The sequence below is a fragment of the Scyliorhinus canicula genome, chromosome 1 (assembly GCF_902713615.1).
Source record: "Scyliorhinus canicula chromosome 1, sScyCan1.1, whole genome shotgun sequence".
NCBI lineage: Eukaryota > Metazoa > Chordata > Chondrichthyes > Carcharhiniformes > Scyliorhinidae > Scyliorhinus > Scyliorhinus canicula.
In genome coordinates this window covers 282,206,635-282,230,315 of record NC_052146.1, presented here as the reverse complement: position 1 = coordinate 282,230,315, position 23,681 = coordinate 282,206,635, and the positions used below count along the sequence as shown (strand labels likewise).

General features: G+C 46.6%; 2 protein-coding genes and 1 non-coding gene across 8 annotated transcripts in view; all 3 read left to right on the top strand.

Annotated features, from left to right (window-relative positions):
- LOC119974893 (muscarinic acetylcholine receptor M3-like) overlaps positions 1–22,735 on the top strand; it is a 549,971-nt gene extending 527,236 nt beyond the window's left edge. For all 6 annotated transcript variants that reach the window (XM_038814246.1, XM_038814254.1, XM_038814238.1 and 3 more), the window contains one exon: positions 19,908–22,735. In XM_038814246.1, the coding sequence (XP_038670174.1) occupies positions 19,927–21,720 (1,794 nt within the window). In that variant the 5' untranslated portion in view covers positions 19,908–19,926 and the 3' untranslated portion in view covers positions 21,721–22,735. The remainder of the gene's footprint in view (positions 1–19,907) is intronic.
- LOC119974929 (40S ribosomal protein S8-like) lies at positions 7,308–7,999 on the top strand. Its single transcript, XM_038814280.1, has one exon. The coding sequence runs from the start codon at positions 7,324–7,326 to the stop codon at positions 7,948–7,950; it is 627 nt and encodes a 208-aa protein (XP_038670208.1). The 5' UTR covers positions 7,308–7,323; the 3' UTR covers positions 7,951–7,999.
- LOC119978776 lies at positions 8,299–8,430 on the top strand. The gene has a single exon (XR_005463568.1). It is a non-coding gene; the product is annotated as a small nucleolar RNA SNORA35 (small nucleolar RNA).
- Positions 22,736–23,681: the final 946 nt, after the last annotated feature.

Below are 23,681 nucleotides of genomic sequence, written 5' to 3'. Positions count from 1 at the left end.
ATGCCTTTCGGCCAGCCCCGACGCCGGGCGGGGTAGTGCTAAAGGCCGTTGCCGCTGGTTGTGGCGCCATCGGCGGAGCGGAAACCACTCCATCACGGGCCTCGCCCCTAAAGGTGCGGAGAATTCCGATGGCGCCACTCCACTACGCCGGGACCCTCCGCCCCGCCAGGTAGGGGAGAATCCCGGCCATGGTAATTGGAAAATGGCATTTCTAGCAGGGCAACATCCCTGCAGTACTACACTTAGCCCAGATGTAGAGGTGAAACCACACCCATCTGATGTAAAGACAAGTACATTACCCATTGAGCAATGACTAACACAGAGGAGTCACTGGAGAAATTTAGGCTTAATAGCCCTTAATCTTAAAAATAATCTTGCAGGCGAAGATGCAGTATGCTAATAAATGGCTGGGGAAGAGGAATCCAGAAAATTACTGTGAATCAAACTGAGATTAAGACAAAGGGATACAGGTTTAAACTTGGAAAAGCTGTTTTGGGGATTGATATCAATATTTTTATCACATGACACTTCCGGTGATGGCGGGCGGGAGGCAGCCCCACACTGGAGGTCTCCCACTCGGGAATAGAAATTTTGGGGTTTTAACGCCCAGTCCCGGGAGCAACGGAGGCTGAAACAGCTGTAAGAAGGCACAAGAAGGAGAAATGTCCATATTTGGAAAAAAAAACGGCAGTGAAAAAGGGGGTTAATGAAATTCCGTCGGTGAGTGGAAAAGTCAGCGCAGGAACTGTAAGGTAAGCGGGGGCTGGAGCACCAGGGGAGGCCGCATTGCTCACAGCAGAAAAGATGACCAAGGTGATGGCGGTGGAACATGAAAAACAGTTCACAAAGCACATGTAAGCGATGAAGGAGGAGATGGGGGCGGTTATGAAAATGCTGGTGGAGGAGGCGATTGCCCCGGTGAGGGCGGCGGTATCAAGCGTAGCGGCGGAGGTGCGGGAGCAGGGTGAGACACTGAATGAAGTGCAAGGGGCCTTATCACAGTACAGTGATCAATTCGCCTCGATGGGGAAAGAGTTGCGGAGTGTGATAGAGACCAACAAGGGTCTGCGAGCCAAAATGGAAGACCTGGAAAACAGATTCAGGCGGCAGAATCTGAGGATCGTGGATCTGCCCGAAGGGGTGGAAGGCCCGAGGCCGACGGAGTATTTTGCCACGATGTTGGTGAAGCTATTGGGGAAGGGGGACGATCCCTCTCGATATGAACTGGATCGGGCTCATCGGTCGTGGAGGCCTATACCAAAGGCGAGTGAGCCGCCAAGGGTAGTGACTATGTGTTTGCGTAGGTATAGCTGATGTACCATCAATTGGACTTGAGTCGTGAAGAAGTTCCATATATCAGGCTTTAATCAACTAGTTGTGTGCCCGACAGTCGACTTACAGAGAAAGGACAACTGCCGGGTCCTACGGGTTCTTATACCCCACCTCGTAGGCGGGTATACTTGCCTCTCGGCCAATGGGTGAGCAGTCACATGACTAGCCTCAACCAATCAGCAGAGAGGCACGTAACCGACCTGAGCCAATGGGTAGCGAGTGCTCTGCACCAATGGCAGATAGGTACCGTAAACCTCCTAGTTATACCACCACAATAGCGTGAAGGAAAAGGTCCTGTGCTGGGCAAAGCAGAAGCGGGTGGTGCAGTGAGCTGGAGCTGGTATACGCCTATACCAGGACTTTACGGTGGAGCTGGCAAGGAGGCAGACGGCCTTCAGCTGGGTGAAGAAGGCACTGCACATCAGCAAGGTGCAATGCGGCATAGTATATCCAGCTAAGTTGAGGGTGACCTACCAATCCAAGGACTTTTATTTTGGGACGGCGGAAGCGGTGGAGGAGTTTGCGAAGGCAGAAGGACTGTGGCAAAATTGAGAAATGGGACTGAGAGCGGGTCGCGTACCGACGTAGCCTCATGTAACCTTATTTTTTCACTGCGTGTTGGTGTATGTTCTAAATGAGTCAACACTGTATATTTGGACAAGGGAAGAGTTGGGACTTTGATTTGCAATTATGGTTTTTTGGGGCTTGGGTGTGTATGTTGGGGTTGTGTGCTGAAGGGGATTTCTTGGTTTTCCTGGGACCAGGCAAGGGGGAAGGAAACTCCCCCCCCCCCCCCCCCTCCACGGTGGCCTCCATGCTGGCCGGTTTAAGCCGGCCAGTGAACAGGAGTGAGGTGGGGGGAGGGGCTGCAGCCATCAGAGTCTGGCAGAACAGGTTTCGGTGAGTCTAGCCAGGGTGAAAAGTTGGGGGAAGGAACCGAGGTTGGGGGGGGGAGTTTATGCAAGGAAGTGAAGGGGAGGAGTCTGGGAGGCAGGTGGGGGGGGTGTCTACAATTCATGGGTGTCATTCACGGTAGCCTTTTGGGGATTGGATGGTATTGAATATTAGGTGGGAGATTGGGGGGTGGACTGTATATGTCAATGGTGACCATAGGCAATTCCTGATTTTTCTTTTCACCTTTTTTTCCTCCTTGGGAGGTTTCGTCTTATTTGATACTTATATTATCAGGTGGGCCGTTGTTTGGGGGGTGGTGGGAGGATGGGATCATTGTTGTTAATAAGGGGATTGACAATGTATTCATTTCCGTTTACTGTTTGTTGGTGGGGAGTAAATTCTGTAGAAAATGTGAAAATGGAGAATAAAAATATGTTAAAAAATATATTTTTTTTTCATGTACAATGCAAGATGATTTTATGGGGTGGGAGGGGGGCAGGGTCAAGACAAAGACAGCGAATTTCCATAAAATTCTGAAGATAGGGCAGCACGGTAGCATGGTGGTTAGCATAAATGCTTCACAGCTTCAGGGTCCCAGGTTCGATTCCCGGCTGGGTCACTGTCTGTGTGGAGTCTGCACGTCCTCCCCGTGTGTGCGTGGGTTTCCTCCGGGTGCTCCGGTTTCCTCCCACAGTCCAAAGATGTGCGGGTTAGGTGGATTGGCCATGCTAAATTGCCCGTAGTGTCCTAATAGTAAGGTTAAGGGGGGGAGTTGTTGGGTTACGGGTATAGGGTGGATACGTGGGTTTGAGTAGGGTGATCATTGCTCGGCACAACATCGAGGGCCGAAGGGCCTGTTCTGTGCTGTACTGTTCTATGTTCTATGTTCTATTCTCCTTCGGCAGCTGTTGTGAAAGAATCCAAGTGTGATTGTTCTGTGCCAGGTTTAATCTGGTAAATGCAATGAGTTTTACTGTGGGTGAGGATCGACACCCAGACCCAGAAAGGAAGAAGACAGATTTCTCCAAACAATGTTATCCCTCCTACATCTAGAAGTCATGCGTAAACTCTCCAAGCTGGTGCTGGGCTTCCTAAAAGCTCCTTCCAACGAGAGGACCGAGAGAGAGAGAGTGTAAGCGGAGGGCTTCAAGGTGAGGATCTGTGCTCGCTTCTCTATAGAAATGGGAACTGAGTCTCTTGGTGGATGAACTTGAAAAGCTACTCAATTTAGGTTTAGTTGAGTGAAGAGTCGGATTGATTGGTGACCACCCAATGTCCTGTTACTCGGCTTCAATATTGTCCATGTGATGGTTCCAAATTACAGCTAACCATCTGTTTGCAATGTCTGTCACCCTGCCAGTCCACTCTGCTTCTCACTACTGGGCCATACATTCTCCCATATCTCACCTCACATAAGCCATTTTCATTTATCTTTTTCTGTTTGCGATCCTGCTAATCTTACCTAGTAGTTGGGATACCTATGTTAATTTCTGGATGCACCGTGACCCTTTTTATACCTGCCCGCGACCCACCCGCGGGTCGCGACTGCCACTTTGAAAAAGCCTGTGATAGGCGACTATGCTAAAAAATACATAGAAAAGCATGTCAACTTCGAATGTACATTCTTTCAACAACAACATAGTGTATTCTTTAAAAGAGTGCCAATATCTGTGAAGAGAAAGGACAGGTTCATACTTGGATGTAAACTGCTTGTGACAATGTAGAATATTGATAATAGCTGTACCAGTAAGACCAGCAGAGGGCCGGTTCAGCTCAGTTGACGGGACACCACTTTGTGGTGCAGAGCACGATGCCAACAGCACGGGTTCAATTCCTGTGCCGGCTGAGGTTATCCATGGGGTTATCCCCGCCTTCTCAACCTTGCCCTTTGCCTGAGGTGTGCTGATCCTCAGGTTAAATCACCACCAGTCAGCCCTTCAAAGGGACAAAGCAGCCTCTGGTCATCTGGGTCTATGGTGACTTTGTTTTTTACTTACCACTGAAACATCATTTGTAAGGAACGGACAGGCTGAGTTCCCAGTTGTCTAAATCTTAATTGTCTGTTATATAATATTTGACTCATTATAGCAGAATTATGGCTTTTTGATGGTTTTCTTTCCCTGTTCAGCTCACTCAAAGTGACAAATTGCTTTGTAAATATCTGTCCTGCAACTCATTCTGTGCCGTATGGATTTCACAGAATAATACAGTGCAGAAGAGTCCCTTCGGCCCATCGAGTCTGCACCGACACATGAAAAACACCTGGCCTGTCTACCTAATCCCATTTGCCAGCACGTGGCCCATAGCCCTCAATTTTATGCCGTGCCAAGTACTCATTCAGGTACCTTTTAAAGGATGTGAGGCAACCCGTCTCTACCAACTCCCCGCCCCCCCCACCCCAGGCAGTGCATTCCAGACCTTCACCACCCTCTGGGCAAAAAAGCCTTTCCTCAAATCCCGCCTGAAGCTCCTGCCCCTGACTTTGAACTTGTGCCCCCCTCGTAACTGACCCTTCAACTAAGGGGAACATCTGTTCCCTATCCACCCTGTCCATGCCCCTCATAATCTTGTACACCTCGATCAGGTATCCCCTCAGTCTTCTCTGCTCCAGCAAAAACAACCCAAGTCTATCCAACCTCTGTTCATAACTAAAATGTTCCATCTCAGACAACATCCTGGTGAATTGCCTCTGCACTCACTCCAATGCAATTACATCCTTCCTAGAATTGCGACCAGAATTACACACAGTACTCCAGCTCTTGTCTCACCAAAGTTCAATACAACTCCAATACAACGTGACCTCCCTGGTTTTGTAATCTCTGCCTCGATTAATAAAGGCAAGTGTCCCATATGCCTTTTTCACCACCCTATTAGCCTGCTCTTCCTCCTTCCAAGATCTATGGACAAACACGCTAAGGTCCCTTTGTTCCTCAAAACTTCCCAGTGTCAGGCCATTCACTGAATACTTCCTTGTCACATTCCTCCTTCCAAAGTGTATCACCTCACACTTCTCAGGTTTAAATTCCATCTGCCGCTTTTCTGCCCATTTGAACATCCCATCTATAACTTCCTGTAACACAAGACACTCAACCTCACTGTTAACCACCCGGCCAATCTTTGTGTCATCCACAAATTTATTTAGAAAATAAGCATCCTCCACATGTAGGCAGCACGGTAGCACAGTGGTTAGCCCTGTTGCTTCACAGCACCAGGGACCCGGGTTTGAATCCTGGCTTGGATCACTGTCTGTGCGGATCTGCACATTCTCCCCGTGTCTGCGTGGGTTTCCTCCGGGTGCTCCGGTTTCCTCCCACAAGGCACGAAGGACGTGCTTGTTAGGTGAATTGGACATTCTGAATTCTCCCTCCGTGTACACAGGTGCCGGAGTGTGGTGACTAGGGGATTTTCACAGTAACCTCATTGCAGTGTTAATGTAAACCCACTTGTGACACTAATAAATATTATTGTTATTATGTTCCATCGCTTGCATATTTTATTCCTTTACAATATTGTTCATGCAAATGCCATACAACATTCCAGAGATCTGCTGCTGTAATGAAAAGAAACTGCGTGGAAGCAAATGTGTCAGCCAGAAGGCCACATTTAAAAGGCAATCAGTAATTTAATTGCCTACATCACTGAACAGATGGGATTCAAACAGGACTCTCTGAAGTAATGACAAAGAACTGTGGAATATGGTATTTCAGCTTACAGTAAGAGGGCTCCGTCTTCAGAGGACTGAAGACTAGCGGTAGTGGCGGTTCCACTGAACATCAACTGCAGACTATTCAAGGGCACCTTGTTTAAGGTTGGGCTCATAATATGTAGCTGATACTTCAGTGGGAATACGCAAACAGAGCTACAGTTTTTAGTGCTGGCTTGTCTAACACTAGAACAAGATGCAAAAGGCTTCTCCTTGAAGTATTTTACAGCACTCGAGTGGCCGTCTGCCCTTCATCAGCAATACTAACGGTGGCTGCAGATTGCTCTTGTGAGGTTGTTACAACACACATTTATCTTCTTTGACGTCCAGGCAGAAGACCAGGTCAGCTCAGACTTGTTACTGCAAGTCACAAAACAAAAACCCGCCTAAACCTTGCATTGCCTTTTGCATTTGTATTTTACAAGATGGTGGATCAGCTTTGGGCTGCATGTGTGTGAGGATAAGGCAGGAAAGTCGACTGGATGTAAATGTTCAGCCCATGATTTTATTGAATCCCAGAGTAGGTTACTGAAGAGCCATATGCCCTCCTCCAAATCCTATTATGATCTTATGGTGTTTGTAGAACTTTCAAATACATTTCAAAATAAACATTCAACACACTTCGATTTCAATACCAACAATCTTTTTTAAAAAGATGACTTAAGTACCAGAAACAAGTTGGAAATTCCTGAGCATCTAAATTATATTTGTTCAGCAAGGTGACACTTGTGCCATTTCTGCCATCAGACACATGTATGAGCTGTACAGAAAATGCAGTGGAATTAGCCCCGTGCGTGCTGACCTTGGGCGCGATTCAGCAGACAAATGTTAAATTCTGCTTTTGGGCGCATATAGTGGGGTACTTTTCGGCGGCTGCAGCGCCGAATCATCCTGTTATTCAACCGCATTTTGCTGTTTTTTCCACCCGCTGGGGCCCCGCTCAGAGTGATTTCTTGCTGGCATGCTAATTTCGTCAGCAGGAACAGCTGTTTGCAGATTGGGGCATTATTTTGATCGGCAGCCCCGATCTCACCCCCCCCCCCCCCCCCCCACCCCCCTGCCCTTGCCAGGTTCCCTCACCGCATTTTGGCCCTGCCACTCACCCCCACCGCCTTATTAAGGTCCCTGGGAATTGTCCCTCACCACCCTTCAAGTGTCGAGGCCCCCTGGGTTCCAGCCCTTGGTTAGTACCAATCTGGCACCTGGGAACTATGGCAGTGCCAGCCTGGCACCCTGGCAGTTCCAAGGTGCTGATGTGCCAGGGGGAGTGCTAGAGTACCACCCTGCCCTGTCTCCAACCACCCGAGGGTCTACCATAGCCTGCAAAACCCCCTGAGGTGTCATTACACCTGATTCACGTTTAGTATAAACCAATACAGAATCGGCGCCTGAAAATGGGTATTTCCCGGAACAATTGGCACAAGCGTCGCAAGACTGGAGGTAAAAGGAAGCCATATCACAAAAAAAGAAAGTATGAACTTGGACGGCCTCCTGCAAATACTAAGATTGGACCACGCCGTATTCACACAGTGAGAGTTCGTGGCGGAAATAAGAAGTATCGAGCACTAAGGTTGGATGCTGGAAACTTCTCCTGGGGTTCTGAGTGTTGCACACGCAAAACCAGGATCATTGATGTGGTGTACAATGCCTTTAACAACGAACTGGTTAGGACAAAGACATTAGTAAAGAACTGTGTTGTTCTAATCGACAGTACTCCCTACCGGCAGTGGTACGAGTCTCACTTTGTCCTCCCCCTTGGCCGGAAGAAGGGTGCTAAACTGACTCCTGAAGAAGAAGAAATTCTGAACAAGAAGAGGTCGAAGAAAATTCAGAAGAAATATGATAATCGGAGGAAGAATGCAAAAATCAGTTCACTGCTAGAAGAACAATTCCAGCAGGGAAAACTGCTTGCTTGCATAGCTTCAAGACCTGGCCAATGTGGCAGAGCTGATGGCTACGTCCTTGAAGGAAAGGAGCTGGAATTCTACCTGAGGAAGATCAGAGCAAAGAAGGGCAAATAAACATAGTACTTTAAGGAAAATGTGATTAATAAACCATTTTTCACCAATATGTTGTACGGTTGTGATATGAGAATCTTTAGTTTTTGTGTATATTTTGCATATATATTTGTCAGTCTGGTATTTGTCAGCAAGGTAGGTAAACCAGTAAATCCTACTATGCTGCTTCTGGAAGAGTTATTATGCTGGGATAAGCATCGCAGTAGTTGGATCCCAAATGTGAAGTGAATAGCTTCAGATTTGCATTTAGTAAAGTTGGCTGATCTATCTAGCTTCCTTCCAAGGTGCACAGCAATTCGCCTTGTTCAAGCTTTCATCATGTGCTGCTGTTTATAAGACTGGAGTAGCTATTTGCACAATATAGTGTCTTGGTGTCCTGCTTGTGGCTTTCCAAGTCTCATTCTTGTGCGAGATCAAATTCCAGTTTGCAGAAGGGCTGAGCTTGTACCTGTGGCTTCTCCCTTTCGAAGGCTGGGGACAGGTTAAACTTGTTTTGAATCATTTCTATGGAACAGAATTTGTAAAAGTATTGAACTATTTCACATGAGATTAGCCACATGAGTGGGGACCACATGAGCAAAATCGGTTTGCATGATCGTACATGAGAAACTTCACATTGGCGGAAGAACAGGATGCCATGGATTTAATGTGATTGGCAATATAATGAAAGGCAGCATGAGGGAAATCATTTTAATAGCTGGCTAGGATCTGGAATGTACTACCTGATTAAAGCCTGAAGAGAAATAATTGAGGTCTCTTCGGGAAAAGGCAGCTGAGTTCTACCAGGAGACAGCATAGACATTGTGCAGTTACCATTTTTGTTTTTTTTAATGGATGTGATGGATAGAAATGGCAAGATAATTTTAGAAGTAGTGTCCCCTCAGCTCCCTTGATGTGGAAGGGCCGATTCTTATCTGGTATAACCATTTCTAGGCCAGGTGAACTTTTATTAAAAAGCTAGAAGTAGCTTTGATGTAAAGTGCCATATGATGTTGGCAGCTACCTAACAGGATGTTGCATTTTTAAAAATACAAACAAAATGCTGGACATACTCCGCACCAGGCAAAACAAGAATTAATGTTTAAGGGTTGTCAAGATATTGCATTTCTTTGCTTTGCTTTGCATTTGTTTTACTTATGTAGAAGTATAAGCAGAATTAGCATTGAGTTACAGGTTGAATCACAAATTAAAACATTGACTTTAAATACCAAAAAGATAAGGCAGCACGGTGGCCTAGTGGTTAGCACAACCGCCTCACGGCACTGAGGTCCGAGGTTCGATCCCGGCTCTGGGTCACTGTCCGTGTGGAGTTTGCACATTCTCCCCGTGTCTGGGTGGGTTTCGCCCCCACAACCCGAAAATGTGCAGAGTAGGTGGATTGGCCACGCTAAATTGCCCCTTAATTGGAAAAATAATTGGGTAATTTAAATTTTTTTTTAAAATACCAAAAAGATAGGTGGGTGTGCTTTGTCACTTTGTGAAACGGCCATCAATTTAGATGAGGGTTAATGGTGAGCAAACTTAGCATTTTGGATTATACATCTTCTACACAAAAAATCCATCAATATTGCTCATTGGTTGTAATTTGAGATTTAAAGCTGTCTTTTATCCAGGCTTTTTCCAGTATACAGGACAATAGTGAGTGATGAAAGATCAATCATTACAGGGAAATAAGCAAAGTAATTGGTCCGCTGGTAGACGTTTAATTTGCAGTGAATTCGAGACCAATAATATGCAGGCACATATTTTTTCAAGTACACAGGAACGGGCTTGTCGGGGTGAGAAATGGGCCAAAGAGAGATTGACTGATTTCCAGAACCTAAAGTGCTGTAGAAAACAATGTCAACATTCCAACAGTGTGCTTATAATATTTTTGGAAGTGCAAAAAAAAAAAAAAAAGTATAGACCAATACTAAACGGCGCCCTGGCGAGGTTTCACAGCTGCGTTAAGTCCCGGGTGTCGGGTAAATCCAGCGCCCGAGTATTTAATGGCTAATTTACATAAGTAGATCTAGATCTCCCCCAGCGAGGGCAAGATCCAGATCGCGGCTGACGGAGCGATTCGGGTGATTCATGATCGGCCCGGCGCCTGGCGCAGAGCACGATTTGGGGCTCTCACGCATTTCACCCGTTTTGCCCGGATCTGTGCCAGACACAACGGGGTCGCTGAATGACGCCTCTGAACTGACTCCCGGTCTGGTAACACAGCGGTTTAAAATTTTTCATCTCATCCCTCTCTGTAACCTACACTCCTACAATGCCCCCTTGAGATCTCTGCACTCCTGCAATACTGACCTCTTACATATTTCCAATTTTTATCACTCCGCCATTAGCGCCCAGGCCTTCAGCTGCTGAGGCCGGCAGCTCTGGAATTCCCTCTCTAAACCTCTCCATGTCTCAACTCGTTCTCCTCCTCTAGGATGTTCCTTAAAACCTACCTGTTCCACTTCTGTGGTTTCATGCACAGATGAGCTCATTGGGTGGCCAAACATTTGGCAGAGTATAATATGGGGAAATGTGGTGTTGTCCACTTTGACAGGAAGAGTAAGAAAGTGGATTATTTGCCAAATGTCCTTTACTTTTATCTCAAAAGTTAGCATGCAGGTGCAGAAAGTCATTTGGGATGTTGCTGGAATGTCGGATGGAGTCTAAAAGTAGGGAAGTCTTGTTACAACTGTACAGGCCATTGATAAAAACACACGTAGAGAATAGTGTAAAGTTCTGCCAGTCACCGTACTTAAGGAGAGGTACACTTGCATTGGAAGCAGCTCAGAAAACATTGATTCCTGGTATGAAGGGGTTGTCTTTTGAGTAAATGTTGGGCACAGTTGGACCTATACTCATTGGAGTTCAGAAGAATGACAGGTGGTCTTATTGAAATATGTAAGATTCTGAGTGGGGTGAGAGGATGTTTCCCCTCATGAAGGAATCTAGAAGGAGGGGGCAAATAGTTTCAAAATGAGGCTGAGATGAGGAGGAATTTCCTCTCCCAGAGGGTCATTAATCTTTGGAATCCTCTTCCCCAGAGAGCAGTGGAAACTGGCCCATTCAATATCTTCAAGACTGAGTGAGAGAGACTTCTGATCTGCAAAGGAGTCGGGGGTTTGCGGGCAAACACAGGGGAGTTGAGGCCCTCAATCAGGTCTGCCATGATGCCATTAATGTTCTATGTTCTATAAGGGCATTCAAATGGTCATTGGATAGACATATGGATGATAAGGGAATAGTATAGATGGGCTTTTGAGTGGTTTCACAGGTCGGCGCAACATCGAGGGCCCAATGGCCTATACTGCGCTGTAATGTTCTATGTTCTATGATCTTATTGAATGGTGGCGTAAGTTCAAGAGGACAAATAGCCTACTCCTGCTCCTAGTTTTTCTTCTGAGTGTCAATTGTTTTTTGGACAATTGCTCCTGTGTTGCACCTGGGTGCAGTTTACAACATCAAAGGTGGTATATAAACATGAGTTGTTGTTGTAAGACATTATTATTGTTGCCTGTACTTCTTACTAACTTGATGTCCAATTTGAAACCCATGAATTGAACATTTTACCCTCGCCTTTGTGAGAGAGAAAAGTAAATACTTTTCAAATAAGCCCATTTGCTCAGAATGGAGTTTTACAGGAGTAGTTTGAAATCATTGTTCCATTTACAGTTTATTCCACATTATTACAGTTCTGACAGACACAAACTGATAGCAACCTTCAAATCTGATGATCTCCACTTCCCATTTATTTTTGTTTTATAAATTTACAGTACCCAATTAATTTTTCCAATTAAGGGGCAATTTAGCGTGGCCAATCCACCTAGCCTGCACATCTTTGGGTTGTGGGGGCGAAACCCACGCAAACACGGGGAGAATGTGCCATCTCCACACGGACAGTGACCCAGAACCGGGATCGAACCTGGGACCTCGGCACCATGAGGCAGCAGTGCTCATCACTGCGCCACCGTGCTGCCCCCCACTTTCCATTTTTGATTAAAAGGGTTTGATCATATAAATTCCACAGCGTTCCCCTACAAACATCACAATGATCCACAACCTGTGCTCATCAATCCTCTATCCACCATTATGCTAACCATACACTACATACTGAAGAGAGTGCAAAATCAAATGTTGACAATGAAACATTATAATTTATGATTAAATAAATTAATGGGGGGGGGGGGGGGGGGGCTCCTGAGCCCATAATCAAATGAGCTGTGCATTTCCATTTGCTCAGTTGAATGGTGTCCTGTAAACGATTGAGTCCCATTGCGTACCTTGTCAACAACATGTTTAAGAGTTTTCTTGAAGGCTAATCAACATGATTGTTATATTCTGTGGGGAGCTACCGTATTTGGAGATTGTTGCATGTTCCATGATATGGACTTCAAAAACTACTTCAAGCATTAGTTGGCAGGTTGCCCACAGGACAGAATGAAAGGCTGCCATCAATGGGAATGTGCATGCTGTGAAAAGAAATCTAATGGGTCATGTGCTGGCAAGAGCCCAATTTAGTTTCTGTGCATAAGTTATAAATGTATTCATGTGATACTTAGTAGGTATGTATTGCACCTAGTTTCCCTCAGTCCTCTCATTATTCTCACATATTTCACGCAGGGTTCTCAATGGGTATTAAGAAAATGATGTAACCTACTTGAAGCAGTACAGTGCTATGGTGCGCTGGAAACTCCAATCTGCTCTGCAACAGGGTAGCAGGATGAAAGTACAATCCAAAAATCCTCCAGAAAGTGAGCTCAAAATACTGTTGGAGCTATGGCCCACTGCTCCATCACACTGCCCAGAATTTTCATAGAATCATTGAGTGAATACAGCACAGAAAGAGGCCATTCAGCCTGTCATGCCTATCCTGGTTGACTGTAAAATCACTCTTAGTCCCTCACTTTTTTCCATAGTCCTCATTCTCCTCTGGTGCTTATCCAATTCTATTTGGAAAGTCACAATTGAAGCTGCCTCCACCTCACTCTCAGGTAGAGCGTTCCAGACCACAACCACTCACTGTGCAAGACAACTTCACATCATGGTGCCTTTGTTTCCTTCACAAGCTATACTAAATAGTTCCGGTTCTCAACCCCTCTACCTATGGGAACAGCTTCTCTTTATCTACCCTCATGATTCTGAACAGTTTTATCAATTCTTCTCTAAATCTTCTCGAAGGAACACAACCCCAACCTTTCTAATTTATCCACATAACGGAAGTCCCTCATCCCTGGAACCATTCCCATAAATCTATCCTCTCCGCCGCCGCCGCCCCATACAACCTAAAGCTTTCACATTCGTTCCTAAAGCTAGGTTCCCAGGATTGGACAACATGCACGTGTTGAGACTGAACAAGTGTTTAAAAAGATCCATCATAACATTCTTGATTTTCTACTTTGTGCCTCTATCTGTTTCTGCCTTTTTAGCCACTTTCTCAAGCTGGCCTGCCACCCTCAACAATTTGTCTACATAATAACTTCAGGGGTGAGATTCTCCGACCCCCCGCCGGGTCAGAGAATCGCCGGGGGCCGGCGTCAATCCCACCCCCGTCGTGTCCCGAATTCTCCGCCACCAGAGATTCAGCGGGGGCGGGTATCGCTCCGCACCGGTCGGGCCCCCCCGCGGCGATTCTCCGGCCCGTGATGGGCCGAGTCCCGCCGCTGTCAAGCCTCTCCCGCCGGCGGGAATCAAAACACCTACCTGACTGGCGGCGCGGGCGGGCTCCGGGGTCCTCGGGGGGGCACGGGGCGATCTGCCCCCACGGTGGCCTGGCCCGCAATCGGGGCCCTCGGATCGGCCGGCGGACCTGTGCCGTGGGGGCACTCTTTTCCTTCCGCCTTCGCCATGGTCTTCACCATGGCAGAGGCGGAAGTGACCGCCTCCCCTGCGCATGCACGGGGATGACATCAGCAGCAGCTGATGCTCAGGCGCATGCGCGGACTTACCCCGGCGATGTCCTTTCGGCCCCGGCTGGCGTGGCGCCAAAGGCCGTCCACGCTAGCCGGCGGAGCGCCAACCACTCCGACGCGACCCTAGCCCCTCAATGTGAGGGCTTGGCCCCCAAAAGTGCGTAGACTTCTGCATCTTTGGGGCGGTCCCACGCCGGAGTGGTTCACGCCACTCCAACACGCCGGGACCCCCCGCCCCGCCGGGTAGGGGAGTATCCCGGCCCAGGTTTCTCTATTCCTGCTCCCCCTTTAGAATTGCACTCATAGGGTGCGATTCTCCCCCAAAAATTTTTTAATTTTCCAGGGAGTTTCCCGCCGGCTCTGCCAGCGAGTTCCCCACTGTTATTCAATGACACTTTGTCACATTTTCCGGCCCCTGGGGAGTTTCTCACTGGTATAGCCCACACTCAAAATTTTTTTTTAGCACTGGGGAGCTGAACTCCGAGATCGGGTCACCATTTTGAAAGGGTGCCCCGATCTTTAAGTGAGCTTGTGGGCCTCCCGCACCCCCCACCCATGCGCAATGTCATCCTCCACACATATGGGCACTACCCCTCACCTCTCAAATGAAGACACCTGCCCATAGGGGTTGATTGATTGATTGATTTGATTTATTGTCACATGTACCAAAGTACAGTGAAAAGTATTTTTCTGCGGCCTAGGAATGTACACAGTACGTACATAGTAGACAAAGAGAATAATCAAGAGAGAAAATTCACAATGGTACATCAACAAACAGTGATTGGTTACAGTGCGGAACAAGTTGCCAAACAAAGCAAATACATGAGCAAGAGCAGCATAGGGCATCATGAATAGTGTTCTTACAGCGAACAGATCAATTCAAGGGGGAGTCGTTGAGGAGTCTTGTAGCTGTGGGGAAGAAACTATTCCTATGTCTGGATGTGCGGGTCTTCAAACTTCTGTACTTTATGTCTGAGGAAAGGGTCTGGAAGAAGGCAATGCCTGGGTGGGAAGGGTCTCTGATAATGCTGTTTCTGAGACAGCAGGAGGTGTATACAGAATCAATGTGGGAGTGTCAAGCTTGTGTGATGTGCTGGGCTGAGTTCACCAAAGTCTACAGTTTCTTGCGATCTTGGACTGAGCAGTTGCCATACCAAGCTGTGATGCAGCCAGATAGGATGCTCTCTGTCACACATCTGTGGAAGTTTGTGAGAGTCAATGCAGACATGCCAAATTTCTTTAGCTTCCGTAGGAAGTAGAGACATTGTTGGGCTTTCTTCACTCTTGCATCAACGTGACCAGGACAGACTGTTAGTGATGGTGACCCCCATGAACTTAAAGCTATCGGAGCCATTGATGCAGACGGGAGTGTGTGTTGTGCTACGCTTCCTGAAGTTGATGATCAGTTCCTTGGTCTTTCCGACATTCAGAGAGAGGTTGTTTTCGGTGCACCATGCAACCAAGTGATTTATCTCCCTCCTGTAGTCTGATTCATTGTTGTTTGAGATGTGGCCCACCACAGTCGTATCATCTGCAAACTTATAGATTGAGTTGGAGTTAAATCTTGCCACACAGTCATGTGTGTATAGAGAGTACAGTAGAGGACTGAGCACGCATCTTTGCGGGGCCCCAGTGTTTAGGACTAATGTGGAGGAGGTGCTGTTGCCTATCCTGACAGATTGCGGTCTGGTGGTGAGGAAGTTGAGGACCCAGCTGCACACGGAGGGATCAAGTCCAAGATTGCAGAATTTGCTTATTAGTCTTGTCGGGATAATGGTGTTGAAGACGGAGCTGTAGTCCATGAACAGCTATTTTACATAGGTGACATTGTTGTCGAGGTGTTTGAGTGTTGATTGTAGAGCCAGGGAGATAGCATCTGCTGTGGACCGGCTGCGGTGATAGTCAAACTGGGGCCCCCCTTTTCAGGACCCCAAGTCCCCTTACAGCACCCCATCCCTTCTAGGACCCCTATCCATCACCTCCCCAACAACCCGAGGCCCCTACATACCTGTCCTGTACTCCACCAAATACCCTTCCACCCTTGTTTCATGGGCATGGCCCCCCTCACCCCCAGCCCTTGGCAGTGCCACTCTGGCACTTGGGCACCCCTGCACTGGCACACAGGCAGTGCTCCAGCCAGCTTGGCAGTGCCATCCAGGCACCTTGCCAGTGCCAGGGTGGCAGTGCCAAGGTGCCAGCTGCGCATTGCCAAGGTGCCCGCATTCCAGGGAGAGGGCCAGGGGGCCAACCTGAACATACTCTGACCATCCAGAGGTTTCTGATGGCCCAGGAGATCTCCCGGGTGCTGTTCTGCCTGGTCCACGTTTGTGTGGACCAGCAGTGATTGGCGCCCGGCTGCAGCCTCCCTTGGGAGGCCGGAGAATCAAGGGAGGCCGGTGGATCTGGGCAGGTAGGTCTTAAGTGAGTTTACAACCTACTTCCGCGAGAATCATTCGGGCCCACCCATTTGTGGCGGGGTCATGACTCCAAATGTCTCGCGGGACTCTGGTGAAATCGCGAGGTGCAGAGTCTGTCAGGAGGCTCACTGCAGGTCTCTCCTGGGATTCTCCGGGGCGTTGTGCTCTCAACTGAGCGCAACACGGCCGGAGAATCACGCCCTTTATTTGATTTTACCTCTCATTACTCTTTCTGCCAGCATGTATCCCTTCACAATTCTCTGCATTCAATTTCATTTACTTTGCATTTGCCCATTCCATCATGTCTCCTTAAAGTCTGTCACTATCCTCCTCACGGCTGACAAAGTTCAAAGTTTTTTGTCATTTGCAAATCATAGAATTTACAGTGCAGAAGGAGGCCATTCGGCCCATCGAGTCTGCACCGGCCCTTGGAAAGAGCACCCTACCTAAGCCCACACCCCCCACCCTATCCCCGTAACCCAATAAACCCACCCAAAGTTTTTGGGCACTAAGGGGCAATTTATCATGGCCAAGCCACCTAACCTACACGTCTTTGGACTGTGGGAGGAAACCGGAGCACCCGGAGGAAACCCACGCAGACACGGGGAGAAAGTGCAGACTCCACACAAACAGTGACCCAAGCTGGGAATCGAACCTGGGACCCTGGAGCTGTGAAGCAACTGTGCCACCCACTGTGCTATCGTGCCCCCCCCCCCCCCCCCGCTATGTTCAAGTAGTGTCTTGATGCACACTTAAGTATAGGTCATTAATACATTTCAAGAAAAGATTTTAGTAACATGGGGAAATCCCAGCACATACCTTCCCCTTGTCCAATAAACAGCCACTATTCTCTGTTTCCTGTCACCCAGCCAACATTGTATCTTTGTTGCCACTGTCTCATTTTACCATGAGCTTGAACCTTGCTGGAAGGCCTGTTGTGCGGTACTTTATCAAAGATCTTTTGGAAGTTTATGTATACCGCATCAACTGCATTAGCCTTAATATTCAATATTAATATTGCTTATTAGTGTCAGAAGTAGGCTTACATTAACACTACAATGAAGTTATTGTGAAACGCGCTCTCTGTCTGAGCAACACTCTGTTATCTCAATCAAATTAGTTAAACGCAATTTTCTTTTCACAAATCCACATTGTTTTTACTTAATTAATCCATTCTTATTCAAGTAACTGTTAATTTCATCCTGGATTTTCTTTTCTAAAAGCTTACCCACCATCAAGGTTAAACTGACTGACCTGGGTTTATCCTTAAATCCTTTTTTGAACAAGAGTGCACCATTTCCAATTCTCTGGTCTTCTTTCTGGCTGCTCCTAAGAAAGTTTGAAAGATTACAGCCGGTGCTTCCTCAATTTTATCCCCTACTTCCACCAGCATCTTTGGATTTGTCGCATTGGATCCTGATGTCCGACCAACTTTAAGGTTTACAGGACTAATACCAGGAATGGTCTTATGAGGAAAAGTTGGAGAGGCTAGGTTTGCATCCACCAGAGTTTAGCAGAGTAAGGGGCAATTTGATCGAAACCTTTATGATCCTGAGAGGTACTGACAGGCTGGATGTGGAGGCGATGTTTCCTCTTGTCGGAGAATCTAGAACGAGGGGTCACTCTTTAAGGCACAGACGAGGAAAAATATTTTCTCTCAGAGAGTCGTAAGGCTCTTGAACTCTCTTCTTCAATATTTTTAATTGAGACATTGAATATTTTTAAGGCCGAGCTAAATAGTTTCTTGATTAACAAGGGGGTGAAAGGTTATCAGGGGTAGGCAGGAATGTGGGGTTGAGATTACAATCAGATCATTCATGATCTTATTGGATAGCGAAGCAGGCTCGAGGGGCTGAAGGCCTATTCCTGCTCCTAATTTGTATGTTCGTATGTAAGTCCAGTCAGTCTTTTTTATACCAGGGATAATGGCCGGGATTCTTCGAACCAGCGCCGGGTCGGAGAATCCCCGGGGGGAGGCGTGAATCCCGCCGCGCCACCCCGGCGCCGGCTGCCCTATTCTCCGGCGCCGTTTATCAGGGCCTGGCGGAACTCCTGCCACGCTGGTCGGGGGCCTTTGACAGCGGCCCCTCCGGCGATTCTCCGGGCCCCGATGGGCCGAGTTGCCGTCAAGTTTTACCCAGTCCCGCCGGGGTGAATTACTCACCTCACACACAGCGAGACCTGGCAAGTAGCTGTACGGGGGCCACCCTGAGGGGAGGGCGGGTATCCGACCCTGGGGGGGGCCCGCGGTGGCCTGGCCCGTAATCAGGGCCTACCGACCTGCGGGCGGGCTGGTTCCATGGGGGCCGTCTTTCCTCCACGCCGGGCCCCTGTAGGACTCTGCCATATTGCCCGGGGGCCAGCGCGGAAATACGCCGGCCGTTCCGCGCATGCGCTAACTCGCCCCAGCCCTTTGGCACGGCTGGAGCTGCGGGAACCACTCCAGCGTCAACCTAGCCCCCGAGAAAGTGGAGAATTCCTCACTTTCGGAGGCTGTTGACGCTGGAGTAGTTGGCGCCGCTTTTCACTCCAGTGTGGGGACATAAACCCATTATTGCAGAATCCCGCCTCATATGTTATATTAAACACAATTGGCATGAATTTCTTGGAAGCTGCCCTTGCTTTTCTCCCATAATGTTGCCGAAAGCATGGTGTAAAACCATGTTTAATTGCCGCAACCTTATGGTGGGGGAGCTGGGGAACCTAGAACATAGAACATAGAACAGTACAGCACAGAACAGGCCCTTCGGCCCTCAATGTTGTGCCGAGCCATGATCACCCTCCTCAAACCCACATATCCACCCTATACCCGTAACCCAACAACCCCCCCCCCTTAACCTTACATTTATTAGGACACTACGGGCAATTTAGCATGGCCAATCCACCTAACCCGCACATCTTTGGACTGTGGGAGGAAACCGGAGCACCCGGAGGAAACCCACGCACACAGGGGGAGGACGTGCAGACTCCACACAGACAGTGACCCAGCCGGGAATCGAACCTGGGACCCTGGAGCTGTGAAGCATTTATGCTAACCACCATGCTACCCTGCTGCCCCTTAAAACCTCTGAGGCAATTCCTCACCAATGTATTGTTTTTTTCTGTTAAAGTGTTGGTGTATGGCTGCTAAGTTTAACCATTAGTTAGTAAGCACCAGAAGGCTACAAAACTAACCTGCTGTTGTCTGAATACTGGGTTCGTACAACTAATATAATGCCCACGCTCTCACACTTCTAGTAACGCTATGCAAACATATGTCAGTTCAGTGGCTTACAGGTACTACTTGCACAACCCATGTGGTAACAATGAAGGTACCTGTGTGTGCTACAGAAAAAGTGGCCCACGACATTACTTGCCTCGGGGGAAGTCAACGTGATTCTGTGCAGTGTTGCTGAAAAACTGCGCAACATGAGCGACCTTCTCCCCTATAGTATTCCTATATTTCGCGATCCTGTACTTTGTTTTAGGGTGGAGCTCAAAATGTGAATGTGCCACTTAAATTCTGACAGAAGGTTGTATTGAACAAGTGTATATGGCAATGTGGAGTGGGCATTTTACCACCGATTCTCAATGGTCAGGTTGTTTTTAGCCAAATCCTGTTTACTCTTCGCACAGAATCCATCTTTATTTGGCTTTCTTTTTTGTTTTGCAGAACATGCCAGAAAGTCACAATGATCCCTGACTACAACAACACATCTTCCCCTTTGTTCTTCAATGCCAACCTCTCCTGGAACGATGGCTCACAGAGTAGAGTGGCTCTTGGTGGTAGGCCAGGAGAGCAAAGTGCCAACGGCTTGTTCAGACCAATCTTACCATCTCCTGCAAGCACTCTGGAGTCAAATGGGTCTGTTTTCAGCAATAGCACAACTGACCCTCTCGGAGGTCACACAGTTTGGCAAGCTGTTTTGATCGCCTTCTTTACAGGAATAATCTCCTTGGTGACAATCGTTGGAAACATTTTGGTTATGGTTGCATTCAAGGTGAACAAACAATTGAAAACAGTGAATAATTACTTTCTGCTAAGTCTCGCCTTTGCAGACGTGATAATAGGAGTGTTTTCGATGAACCTGTACACGACATACATCATAATGGGCAGATGGGCTTTGGGTAACATAGCATGTGACCTTTGGCTCGCTGTTGACTATGTTGCCAGTAATGCCTCTGTCATGAACCTCCTTGTTATAAGTTTTGACAGATACTTGTCAATAACACGACCACTTACCTACAGAGCTAAGCGGACTCCCAAAAGGGCTGGAATAATGATTGGCCTGGCTTGGATAGTCTCATTCATACTCTGGGCGCCTGCCATTTTGTTCTGGCAATATTTTGTTGGCGAAAGAACTGTGCAACCCAATGAATGTTCCATACAGTTTTTATCTGAACCAATAATTACTTTTGGTACTGCTATTGCTGCATTCTACTTGCCCGTCACCATCATGACAATTCTGTACTGGAGAATCTACAAGGAAACTGAGAAACGCACCAAAGAATTGGCAGCTCTCCAGGCCTCCAGCACTGACATGGAAACCATCCGCTTTGTTCACCAAACAGGCAGTTCCAGAAGCTGTAGCAGCAACGAAATGCAGCGGGCAGGAATGAAAGATAAAAGGAGGCTCAGAAGCTGCCGCTTTTGGCCAAACTCAAAGACGTGGAGGGTCAACACTGAGGGTGAACAAGAGGCAAGCAGCAGCGATAGCTGGAATAACAATGACGGCGGCGGCTCTTTAGATCACTCCGCTTCATCTGATGAGGATGACGTGGTGTCAGAAACTAGAGCAATTTACTCCATTGTGTTAAACCTACCGGGGCTTAAGACGGCTGCCAGCCTTTCTAGGTCTACGACTACAGAAAACACGGACCTTTGTAGTGATGAACTTGACAAAGCAGATGCTAATGCAAAGGAAAGGAAGTTCAGAACACAGGAGCTCAAGGACTCGGGTGAGCAAGGCAATAGCTTCCACCACAATTTTGGCAAGCTTCCTGTTCAGTCAATGCCATCAATCCATCCTTCAAAGACCTCTGGAGGAATTTCATCATTAGCAAAATCATCCACATCTATGTCTCTTAGAGAAGCCACAATTAATAAAGCGTTTGCATCGAAAACGAGAACTGAGATAACGAAGCGTAAAAGATTGTCACTTGTAAAAGAAAAGAAGGCAGCACAAACACTCAGCGCAATTTTGCTTGCCTTTATTATCACATGGACACCTTATAACATAATGGTTCTGGTAAACACATTTTGTGACCAATGCATCCGCGACACACTGTGGCACCTAGGTTATTGGCTGTGCTACGTCAATAGCACTGTGAACCCCATGTGCTATGCACTGTGCAACAAAACCTTCAGAAACACTTTTAAAATGTTACTGCTTTGTCAATGGGAAAAGAGAAAAAGGCGTAGGCAACAGTATCAACCAAGACAAACTGTTATTTTCCATAAAAGGATTCCATGCGAGGCTTCCTGAAGCTCTGGTCATCAGACTGTGATTGTTTCTGTTCTGTACCAATTAACAGCTTTGGTCAAGAGCATACAGGCTATCAGTGTTGTGAGCACATGGCTGAAGTATACGCTGCTTTGTATTATGTGTCGGATGGTGTTTACATGATGTAGACAGCAGTACAAGTATTTAAATTCGTGTTGGTGTATTTAAATTGTATAATTTTATCTTTCTGTTCATATGAAGTTCATGTATGCTTTTGCTTAATATTTATTTAACATGAATATAACACTTTAGTCTGAAATGCTTTTATCTCATTATGGCAATTACAAATACTGGATTTTGCATCTTAAACCTCGAGAGTGTTGCCACAAATGATCATTTGGGAGTACATAACTTGAATATTTCTGAAAGGAGAGCCATATTGCTGAAGTTTTTCATCTTGCACTCATCAGGGAAAATACAAGAATGCAAAATCTCAAACAATCAGAATTCATGCTATATCAGAAATGGATGCTTTATTGGTTGGCAAGTCAACTCTGATTGTCTGGAGATGGGCAACTAGAGGGCCTCCAAGCTGCCAGGTAATGTAGAAAATGTGCAAGGCTTGAACATATTCCTTTTGTTTGTAGAGAATGAGCCCCTGGATATGAATGTAAATCACTTCTAACAGGGGGGAATGAGCCACAATATCATCTCAACTGATATCTTAAATCAGTTGTTATTGTGGCTATTAGCACACTCAGGATTGTTCAGCAAGTGCTCCCCAAATTGTTGTGATTATTTGAAATTTGGCATTCCTGCATTTGTGCTGATGGGTGCAAAGACCAAAAACCTGGGCAACATGTCTCTTTTTAGCAATGTTCAAGTTTTCCCTACCTCAATTTTCATAAATGGTTCCTCCCATTATGCCTCACCTCGCACAAAATTACATTTTCACGCTTCTTCAAACCCTTTATGGCCACACACCCTTCTTCATTTCAGAAAATAAAAGGGCTTGGGATGAAATGTCTATTTGGCTTTGTGAACAGCTCCGATGTGATATAGTTCAGTAGGACAGAACTGGTTCTGCTGAAAAAAAACCTGCAGCTTTCAACTAACCCCCCCCCCCCCCCCCCCCTCCCCGACAAAAGACATATCCACTGCCAAAAATGTGTTCTGCAGCGGAGGTAAATCGCTGACTCATGAAAATTCACCCAATATTAATTGGAGTTGGGATTTGATCCTTTCATCAGCTGTTGGACTGCTATTTGTTTGGAGTTGCAAATCAAGATTGGAAATACTACAATGAAAAAACGTTGACATCAACCAGCTTGAAAGTTATGCAGTATCTGTATTCACTGGCGTAATTCTTTAAAAAGGACAGTCAAAGACCAAGAATTGTAAAAGAGGATTTTATATGATGTATATCTATTTTGTTTCACTTTATGTATTTCAACAAAGAGAAACTATTCTGGACCTAAATTATTGTCACTGCAAAAAAAAATTAAATACGCAATATATGTTTAACTCCCTTTTTAACTAACGGCCCTCAATGTTATGCAGGTCCGGATTTAATATTGGATCCATCATAGTAGTTTCAAGTTTAAAAAGAATTTAGAGAAAAATATGCAATTGACTTTTTAGTGTTCATTCTTAGTGCCAGGTCCAAAGGGTAGTATTGTAAAAATGAAGACTTACAACATAATTTATTGTCAATATGAAAGAGCACTCCACTGTAATTTAACCATCTTTTTGTATGATGTTGTAAAATTTAGTAAATGAGATGGGTAGCTTAATTCGGTTCTATAACTTGACGTGTCCATTTCAATATTGAATGTAATGTTCTATCAACTGGTTTTATAGCGGCAATAAAGTCATGCAAAATTTTATTAAAATCTTTGCACTATTATTATTGTACATTAGGAGAGGAATTTTCCTAAACTAGTCAGTTGTACCGCTGGCATTGGAAGAAATATGTTCACTTCTCTGTGAGACTGAAGAAAAGA